Source organism: Callospermophilus lateralis, chromosome 4, assembly GCF_048772815.1.
Source record: "Callospermophilus lateralis isolate mCalLat2 chromosome 4, mCalLat2.hap1, whole genome shotgun sequence".
NCBI lineage: Eukaryota > Metazoa > Chordata > Mammalia > Rodentia > Sciuridae > Callospermophilus > Callospermophilus lateralis.
Genome location: NC_135308.1, coordinates 48999287 through 49010340, shown reverse-complemented (window position 1 = coordinate 49010340; position 11054 = coordinate 48999287). Strand labels below are relative to the sequence as shown.

At 39.1% G+C, this 11054-nt stretch overlaps 1 protein-coding gene across 1 annotated transcript; it reads right to left on the bottom strand.

The window, feature by feature from the left end:
- Positions 1-1320: 1320 nt before the first annotated feature.
- Positions 1321-4903, bottom strand: Dkk4 (dickkopf Wnt signaling pathway inhibitor 4). Its single transcript, XM_076852469.1, has 4 exons — positions 4793-4903; positions 3218-3368; positions 2611-2763; positions 1321-1571 (listed from the first exon to the last, which is right to left on the bottom strand). Exons 1-4 carry the CDS (start codon positions 4901-4903, stop codon positions 1321-1323), a joined length of 666 nt encoding a protein of 221 aa, XP_076708584.1.
- Between the last annotated feature and the right edge of the window lie 6151 nt (positions 4904-11054).

Genomic DNA, 11054 nt, shown 5'->3' with positions numbered 1-11054 from the left:
AGAAGAATAGGTATATGATTTATCTCTTAAGTGAATTCTGTAGCACCTGACTGGAATCCATTAGAGCTTCCTAAAGCAAGTCCTCTTCTATTATGCACATAAGATAGTCTCTTAATCTTAAAGAAACAAAAATTTCATTCCTAGTTTTCCTCTGAAGTAACTTTTAAGTAGTCAAAATGTATAAGTAAAAACATTTCTTGAAAGCTCTAGCTCTCAAATATAAACATTAGATAAATATAAAATGGGAAAAGTTATCAAATGGTTAGGAAAGTTATTGAAAACAGAATATGTGAAAATGCTTTGTAACTTGCAAAGGACTATCCAAACAGAAGATATTATTACCTTTGAGTCTTATTTTTTGTCATAAATTATTTTGTGGTGAAATATAATTTCCCTTTCAACAAATAAAGGGAAATAAACAATAGAGTTTTTAAAGAAAATTGCTGTATTTGCTCTGATAATTTTCCCTAGTAAGATATGACAATTTGTTTAATGTCAGGTACCATCACTAATTTTTCCCCTAAAATACTGTTAGATACCAGCCCTGCACTAGGAATTACATAAAAATTTATGGGAATGTGGTTTTTTTGTGGGGAGAGTGGGTACCAGGGATTGAACTCAGGGGCACTTGACCATTGAACCACATCCCCAGTCCTATTTTGTATTTTATTTAGAGACATGGTCTTACTGAGTTGCTTAGTGCCTCACTTTTTGCTGAGGCTGGCTTTGAACTCACGATCCTCGGGCCTCAGCCTCCTGAGCCCCTGGGATTATAGGTGTGCACCACTGCACCCAGCAGAGGATATACATGTTAATTGGCTTGACTATGGTAATCAATCATCTATGTATATAGTGTATATCAAACCATCATTCTGTGTACCTTAAGGTATACTATTTCCTTTTCTAAAAAAAATTTATTTGAACTAATTGAGTCACTAGATCAGAATTCTTTTTTAAAAAAAAAATTTTTAATATCTATTTTTTACATGAAGATGGACACAACACAATGCCTTTACTTTTATGTGGTGCTGAGAATCGAATCTGGGTCCCACCCATGCGAGAGAAGCGCTGTACCGCAGAGCCACAATCCTAGCCCGTTTTTTTTTTTTTTTTTAACTTACAGAATCACATCAGATGAAAAGCCAAAGATGGCTTCCATTCATCACAATGTATCATCTTATAGTTCTCTAGTTTCAGTCTACTTCTGTTGCTGAAAGATTTGATTTTAAGAGAGATTTATATGGAAGCACTTTAAAATTAATGTCTGTGAATCTGCTTGAGGACAATGAAAATTCTTCATGTTGAAGTGTTTACAGCTTTTTATATTTTTTGGCATATTCTTAACCGTGCATGTTGTCGATTGCCAGTCACTTGGCTTCGACATAATAGTCCAGGACCACAGTCACAACGCTGGAAGATTTCTGGAGCTTGAGCAGTATCCTTATGTCCTCTTCTAGAGCAGACTTGTCCCTCTAATAGGACTGGTTTACAAATTTTAGTCCAAAAATGACGAGCACAGCAAAGTCCAGAGCCACAGTCAAAGGTTCTCAGACAGCTTTCTCCCTCTTGTCCTGTAACAAGATTGATATGAACTTTAGTGGTAAGTGGGGGAAAGCTGGATGTAGGCAAATTGCTATTGGGATAAGATTAGAGATCTAGAACTGAAGGCCACAAAGTAAAAATAAGAATAGTCTTCAGGACATATAGAGTTAGATTTTCACACTAAAAGCAACAATGAAGTGGAAATCTCAGCCCATCTGAGCATTTATTATAAAGTTAAAACATTCATCAATGGAAAACGGGATTTCTAGTCTTGAGAAATGAAATATCATTTGGCAATGTTTTATTAAATGGGATTTATAGTGTATGGAGAGACCCTTCATTACTTATGAAGGGGCCTACTTAATTTGAAGATACAAATAAGAATGGCCAGTTTACCACTTTCAAACATTCTGGCTATGTTAGGAATTTTAGACTACAACTTTGTTTAAAAAAAAAACAAAAAACAACTTTGTACAAGGCTGAAAAGTAAATGCATCTACTTTCATTTCTATTTTATATCATCAGGATCTAGAAAGGGAAACTACCACTTGTTAAATTACCATATAGGCAGAAGAAAGCTGTATGTTTGCCAGACATGGTGGTGCATGCATGTAATCCCAGCAGTTTGGGAGTTTGAGGCAGAAGGATTCCAAGTTAGAGGCCACCCTCAGCAATTTAACAAATCTCTAAGGAACTTAGTGAGACCTTGTCTCAAAATAAAAAATAAGAAGGGCTGGACATGTGGCTCAGTGGGTAAAGTACCCCTGAGTTTAATCCCTGGGACAAAAAAAAAAAAAAAGGTGTATGTGTGTCAAACTGAACTCAATAAAAGGTTTTCTTGCTAACTAGTCTATTGTTAACAGCCATTCTCCTGTCCTCTTGGCCTATTGACTACCTTATACTACTCCTTGCATGCTCTCTGCAACTTCTTATAGAAAGAGATTACAAACAAGACACATTCCCTGTTTCCAAGGCAGAGAAGAATAGTCAGTTTCAGCCTTTTCTTATGAGACTGGAAGGAGAAGATATTTTTCTTAAAACAAAAATGCCTTCATGATGCTCTCTTACCCTTACTGCCTTGTGGTTTCTTAATATTTGACTTCCTCTTGGGTTTGTTTTCCTCCATTGGATGCTCAGTTGTTCCTTTTGTGTCTGTGCCATCTTGGTCATCAGTCTGTCTTTCCAGTATTGGGGCTGCATCTTCCATTGTAGTGCAGACATCTGAGGGACAAGCAGGTGGCACTAGAGTTAATAACTTCAACAGAACAACAGACATGCTAGTTATGCTGTTATACAATTTGGCATCACTTCTGTCTTCCAGTTATGCATAACTTTCTAGATATCTGAGACGTGAACTAAATATTTACATATGTCAAAGAAGATAATTAAACAATTAATAGAATCCAAATGAAAAATAGAAAAATTTGAGTGATTCTAACTTGAAGGTTTCCTTTAAAATCATCATTCCAAAGCACTGGCTAGAGTTTGCCAGAAAGTGAACTATTTTGTTTCATCAAGAAGAGACAACTGTATAAATATATTTCAAGCATGACTCTAGGAAGCCCTTAGAGTACCTTTCTTGGAATCTTCTAGTCTATGAGATTCCAATGCTGTCTTCAGTTTATAAATCACTTGACTGTAGCAAGGCAGTCCTGCTGGGTTTTTGATTGCTCACCATTCATGCAGAGTGTTCCTGGGCAGCACATGGCATTTCGCTGGCACCTCCTCCGCAACCCTCGGCATGTAGCACAGAATGGCTTCTCATCACGGGGCTTGAGGCAGAATTTTCTAGTGTTGCAGTCCTTGTCAGACATGCACTGTGAACCCTGTGAAGGAAAACTTGTCACAAGGCTAGGTAATCAAACAAGAAGTAAGATGGCTTTATTTAAGGAGATGGAGGAGGCCAAATCATAGTAGCACTTTGAATGCTGTGACAAAGGCAGGGGCTGGGGTTGTGACTCAGTGGTAGAGTACTTGCCTCGCATGTGTGAGGCATTGGGTTTAATCCTCAGCACCACATTAAAATAAATAAATAAAATGAAAGGATTTGTCCATCTACAACTAAAAGAAAACTTTTTTAAAAAACTTAGGCAGAATTTTAATTTTTCAGTGTAGTTGGTTTTCTCCCACAAAGGGGAGATCAAATCACCTGCAAAGAGACCTTGGCACTACAAAGGTTGTTTATGTTTGAAAAATTGTCATACTTTCCAAAACTTTAATTTCCTCATTCTCTTTGTGAAAAGGGAAGAAAATGTTTTCCTATGTGTGTCTTATAGATGGCTATGAAGTGTCTAATTTATATCTCAACTTTAGAGGCTGTGCTACAGTTCAGTTAAATATAAAGTTGGCATTTGTAGCATTCTTATTTGATTTTTTACTCTAGTGAATCAGTTATTGCCTCAATGATCCTTACCCAATTTAACAGTTCTTTGATTTTTAGTGATGCCTCATTCGTTTGCACAGAGAAAAAGATACCATAGATCAGTTTTTTTCATCCACATTTGATGCTCTTTCATAAACAATATACATATAGTATAGTACTATATACTATATATGTCATAATGTGTATATGTAGTATATGTATATACAGTATATCTAGTGTAGTATATATTATATGCAGGTATATCCTAAACATAATATCTAATATATAATATTGTATATGTACACATATACATACACATATATATTTATGTATCCCCAAAACAATTCTGTGAAGCGAGATGGTGACAATAACAATGCATCATGTTACTGCATTTAAATTATACCCCTCCCCATGTTTACTGGCAATGTGGTCTTGGTTAAATTACTCAACATTTCTGAGTCTTATTTCTTCATCTGTGATTTGTAAATGTGAATCTATCTCAAGTTGTGGGGATGATTAAGTGAGATATTGTGTATAAAAGCCTGGCACACGGTAGAGCTTTTTAAATGTTAGTTTATTCCCTGAGCTAAATGTCCTGAAAAACCACTTGGCTCTTTTAGTAAGTTAATGCTGAGGCAATTGGATTCTCCCTGGGAACCTTCCCAATTCCACAATCAATTCAGATAAGCTATTTCACACATTAATTTTTGAATGAGATAAGCTATTTCACACATTAAGATAAGCTATTTATTAAGATAAGCTATTTATTTATTTATTTTATTTGAGATAAGCTATTTCACACATTAATTTGAACAACTTATTTAAACCTGAATGCAACACCCATCACCCACCTCCAAGTGCCAGCGCTTTCACCCTAGGTGTGCTCACCTTCCGAGCCCCTTGCACGTCCGAAGAGGTCTTGATGTTGTTGAAATCCAGAACCAGAGCTCCCAGGGGTGAGCAGAACCAGCTGAGTCCCAGCAAGGCCACCAGCACCATCCTTCAGTTTCCCGGGGTCTCCTTAATGTTCACGGCACTTTGCGTGTCCCCCCAAATTGGGATGCTCCAAACCCACAGCAGAGCTTCTGCCAAGCTGGAAACTACACGTCGCCTGTAACCGTGTTCTGAAAGAGAAGCAAATCTACCTACAGAAGGTGTATGAAATTGAAGGAGCAGGTCTGATCAACAGGTTCTTTCTGCAACTATTTATAGCCAGATGTGCCCCCTCATCCTTCTCCTCCCTCTCCTCGCTTCCTTCCTTTTTACCCCACACAGGCTTCAACAAATCCTTTCAAATCTGTTTGATCAATAGTTCAAAACAAGGACTCAATAGAAGGAGACAAGAGGCAGGGCTGCAGCGGCTTCTCCTCCAGGGGTTGAATCCCTCTTAATTATTGCATATCAAAGTTAGTTCAAAGGGCCTGCAGGAGAGCAGGATGTCTGTATCAAAGGCAAACTATGATAATCACCTGCATTTCCGACCTTCAATAATCCTTTGGGGAGGGGTGGGGGGAGTCTAAGATCTGTTTTCACAGCTAATTGTGCTCAAAGAAAGAATGAATCATACTGGCCAATATGCTGCAGAAGATGCCAAAAACAAATGTTACCAAATTTTCGGAGAAGCTTTAAACTGTTTCAGATAGTGTGGACAGATAGAGAAAATGCCTTCAATTAGCTCTGGCATCTGGATGTAAAAATCTCAATAGCTTAAAAATAATTATGAACGGTAATAGTGCCTGTTCTGACTAACTGGCAATAGGGAAATTATTCTTACAATGAAAATTGAACTGCTTAAAGTCAGAGACATTTAATGAGGAAAATAATGGGGTATATAAAAATCCCATTTAAAAATATTTTTGATGGTGGAAACCACAGAAAGCCCATTTTATATAGATTTATGCAGGTTATTAGAATGCTTTTGATTCATTTTATGAACAATGTATTTAATTTGTATTGCATTTAGGTTAAATTAACATAAGCAGAACTGGTCTTTAAATCTCTAGCTGATTCCAGATGAAATTTCATGCATTTCCAATTTTCCAAATTTAAATGTTTAAAAATTGTTTTATTCTTTTTGTTGTTGATTTTAAATTATTTCTTTTTAAAACAGGGGTCTTGCTATGTTGCCCAAGCTGAGCTTGAACTCTTTGGCTCAGGCTGTCTTCCTGCCTCAGCCACCCCAGTAGCTGCACGAGAGGTAGTGCCACCTTGCCTGGCACTATCTGATTTTTTTTTTCTAGAAAGACAGAGAAGTCATGTATTGCTGTTTTGAGTACTTTAAGGGTAGAACAATCTAGATCTGGGTCAAAATTTTCCTTTTTCCTCTCTTCATCGTTCTCAGGATAAATCCATCCCAGTACCTCAGGTAAGGTATTATTTAAAATCTAAAAAGGCAGGTTTTTTATGCCATTTTTATAAGTGGCAACCTTAGTTTTACCAGGTCTTCTTCCAGGACAACCTCACATCAGCCCCTGGTCTTGGATCTTGACATTCTGTGTAATGAGAATATTCTTGCTGTGTGTGTGTGTAAGTGTGTGTGTGTGTGTGTGTGTGTGTGTGTGTGAGAGAGAGAGAGAGAGAGAGAGAGAGAGAGAGAGAGGTGGGGGGATGGAACCCATGGCCTCATGCATGTTAGGCAAGCACTCTACCATGGAGCACTTGACCCATGCTGCATTTCTCACTTTGAGTAAGGCACGATGTGGGTCAAGAGTTGAACTGGGAAATATGCCTTTAGGTTACTTGGCTCTCTTTCTTGCATTGGTGTTATTTGGTACTGCTCATGTGATACATTGGGAGTTCCTTCTTTGTCAACTACTATTTTTTTAAAATCACTTAAACTGACAATATCAAACACCCTTTGATAATGTGATAAGCCAGCAAGTAGGGATGGTACAGAATTTATTTTGAAGTTGGGCAATTATGACCAAGGATAAAGGCGAGAGCCCCAGGGTCCCCTGTCTGCTGAGTCTCTCCACTTCCTGTTGCCTAAATGCAGAAAAAATGTCAGGGTACCAAAGGCCACTGATGCTATACAGACAAAAGGGCTGGTAAGAGATGCTGTAATACAATACAGAATCTTAAGGATGTAGTAGAACCTGTGTTCAATGTTGGAAATGATGTATGAGTATACAGACTATACAGAGTATACTCTGAGTATACAGAGTCCAGACAGAAGACATATGGATGGGTGACTTGTGTATATTATGATAAACACTAAAATAAATGCAGAGTTGGAGGACCTACCAACGTATCAATACAGAGGAGGGCATGATTTAGATCTTCTGGAGAAATAAAGGAATGTGTTTACAGAACAGGTAATATTTGGGCTGTATTTTGTGGGATGAATAGAGGTTTGCTAGGTTGAGAGGCATGGATTGGTCTCACCCCAGGTCCTGACAAGTGCAGGGAAGTGTATGTAGGTTCTAGTGAGAGATTCTATGTGGCTGGGGCAGATAATGGGGAGACAAGATGAGGCTGACTGTGACACACCTAATAAACCATGTCAAGTAAACTGGATTTTATTCTCTTTGCCATAGAAAGTCCTTAATGATACTTGAACCTGAAAATGGCATGCCCTAATTTGCTTTCTAGGAAGATGGTGCTGGTGGTAGTGTGGAACTGAGGTTGTGGTGGATAAAAGGTGATGCAGGGAGGTCATTCAGGACTCAGCTGTGACTGTTCTATGACAATGCAGAGGTCCAATCTCTGGCAGTGACTCATGGCAATGAGAACTAAACAACGGATGGAGTTCTGAAATTGTATCTACACTATTTTGTATAGGTGTGGGAAGTGATTGGGAGGGAGGAGCCAAGGATAAATCTGACATTTCTAATTTGAGGTCATGGGATTGGGACTGGGATTTCAGGCTAGAAAGCAAGTTGGGGGAGGCAGGACAACAGTTTGCCTTGAAAAGCTATCCAAATAATCAAGTATTTGCTGAATATGTAGTATTGAAGTATAAGATTAACTAACATCTTGCATGAATGATAGTGATCTCCATTTTGTCTCCCAGAAACAGAAGAGTTAATCTCCTCTCTCTCTCTCTCTCTCTCTCTCTCTCTCTCTCTCTCTCTCTCTCTCTTTCTGTCAGCACTGAAAGAGTGTTGGCTTTGGAGTCAGGCAGACCTTATTTGGTCCCCATCCTTGCTTCCCTTCTTGGGCTTCCACTCCCATCCCCTGTGCCTCCATACACCTATCATAGCTCTTATAAAACTCTCGTTATTTGTCTTTATATCTAAATGTTAAGCTCTGTGAGGGCAGACCTATAGCTAATTTATCTTTATATTCTCACGTTTTGAGTGCTTGGCACATAATAAATGTTTTTATGTGATGCAAGAATGCATAAATGAGTGGATTTATAAAACTTTGTGACCTCAAGCAAATTAGTTCACCTTCCTAGATTGCAGTCTCTTCAACTGTACAACTAGCACTATCTAACCGAAGAAGACAATATTCTAAGGATTCAGTGTCTGAATACATGCACAGGGCCTGGTGGGGAACTAGCACTCGTAAAACTCTAAGCAATTGTCACTCGTCAATTTTCCAGGCTAGAATAATCCATCATCATATAATCTTTAGCACCTAGCAATCACATGGCCATATCATGGCAGGCTTTCAATAGTTGTTTTAAACAATGCTTAGAAAAAAATAAACCAACTATTTCTGTCTCTCAAAGGTCAGAGCAACTTGGAGGGGTGTAGGTAGGTGAAGTACTCCCTAGATAATGACTTTTGATATATTTTCAAATTTGCCAAGGCTGCTTGCCTATTGGTAACAGTCCTCAGCTAGGATGGCAATAAACAAGATGAGATGCCCTCCTGGCAGCGTCTACTGTCACAAGCTGCATCTCAATTTTCTGGGGATTAGAGGTAATGGGAAGAGGGTGACAGAGAGGAATAAAGGAAGAAAATGAAAGCTTTAAAAAATGTTTCTGCTTAAAAAGGCATCTCTGCTTCTGGGTTACTCCACTGGATGCAAACCACACCAACAGCACAACAGGAACCCCTTGAGCAGTAGGCAGCATCTTGAACCGTAGCTGTCTTTTTGAAAAAGCCACTTCATTCACTGTAGAACAAGGGAAGCACTCCTGTGCAGTTTTGGCCAAGACGTTGCCATTTTGATGCCCCCTGGCAAGGATTATGGGTTAATTGAAAATCTCAAACTGATCCTTAGTTTTGTAGCGAACACCTGGACCAATGAAACACCAAAACTGAGCATTATTGAGTAAGCTTAGAGGAAACAAATATGCCCAGAAGAAATTTCTAAAGGTCCCGGTTTTAGCACTGTATGTCTGATCACACTCTGGGTGTCTCCTGACTTAGCTAAGAATTGCAGGCTTACGTCTGACAGCTGACACCTGTATTCTCCCAAATTACACCTGCTATGGTTCAAGTCAAAGGCAGTGTCAGAACTGATGATTTATATTCACAGAATGGAAACTTTTATTTGTTATGGTTTCAGTGTCAAAACCAGTTTGATTTCCATAAATTTTACTTTTCTTAAAAGAAAAATCAAAGTAACTGAAACAAGGCAGATCTTTGGCAGAATCTCACAGGAAATGTTCAATAAAATCAGAGATGAGAAAGGGCATGTTGGTGGGAGCAGACAAAGACTACAGGATATAATCACAGAGTTGACATAATCATTACCTTTTACCTACCTGGGGTCAGGAGGTAAAGCAAACCATGTACAAATGGTGAGGAGCAAGAGTTTGTCAGGTGTCTTGCAACAAAGTGTGGGGGTTGCCCAGTATAGGCTGGAAAGCAGGGAATCTGAGAGGTCATGTCACCTCTTAACCTCAGTTCTTCCTGATTTGGGGATCTCTCCCATACCAGTTTTCCAAGAGTTTAGGGTGGGGTGTGCCTTGTCCCTATGTTGCCCAGCTGCATAAGGCACTATTCTTACCATATTTTCTGTAAAAGTAACTGCCTTGGAAATGGTGCAAGATGGCATTGTTAGGGACCTTCCTTCTCTAGCATAAATGGCCTTGGTTCCTCCCCACACACCAGGCATCTCTCTGGGAATAGCACCAGGCTCCCCAGACATTGCTTCCTCAAAGATGATTTCTGTCAACTTTTTTGGGGGGGTGAGTACCAAGGGTGGAACTCAGGATACTCAACCACTGAGCCACTTCCCCAACCCTGTTTTGTATTTTACTTAGAGACAGGGTCTCCCTGAGTTGCTTAGCATCTTGCCATTGCTAAGGCTGGCTTTGAACTTGTAATCCTCCTGCCTGAGCCTCCTGAGCTGCTGGGATAATAGGTGTGTGCCACTGGACCTGGCCCATCTTTTTGTTTAAAACAGGATTTGATGCTATTTCTTGTGACTTCATAAATCCTGAATGTCTCACCCTAGTCCTGGGCACCTTCCCCTCTCTTGCTTCTCTGTGCCAAGCCAGCTGACGTATGTTACACAAATTGCAATGGGAGTGACAAGAGAAGAAACTGATCCTGTCTCAATACATAGTAGTTGGCAAACGTTGCTCTTCACTTGCTCAGTGAAGGAGTTGGTGATTTGAGAGGAGGACAGATGTGCATTTGAGTGGACTAGGGTCAATGCTGCTCCGACTGTGAGTGGCATCCTGCATCAGTCTCTGTGTGTCCCAGCAGTATTCCACAGAGTATGCTTGTACATTTTTGGTGTTTTATAAAAATCCCAAGTTATAGTTATGTTTCAAGAGTAGTTCATGGCCAAATTCTTTTTTTAAAATATTTATTTTTTAAGTTTTGGTTGGACACAATATCTTTATTTTAGATTTATGTGGTGCTGAGGATTGAACCCAGTGCCTCATGCATGTTAGGTGAGCACTCTACCACTGAGCCACAACCCCAGCCCAAGGCCAAATTCTTGAGGCTTCTTTCAGTCTTACAATTTTATGAAATTCTCCCATATGAAGTAACAACTTTGAAAGCAAAGCATTTTCCTGGAGTTCCCTTTGATTTATTCTCTTTTTGGCTTAAAAGCAAATACTATGCCAGGAGGTGCACATTGGAAAGAGGACAGAAACCACTCCACTAAGTGGAGCCCTCTTCCAATTTTTTCCATTTAATTCATTATCTTCCATTTCTACTGTTATCTCCTGTATGCTTTTCCATCATTTGAGCCTCTTTTGTCTCATTTCTCTTCATTTCCTTAATTTTTTTCATTGTAT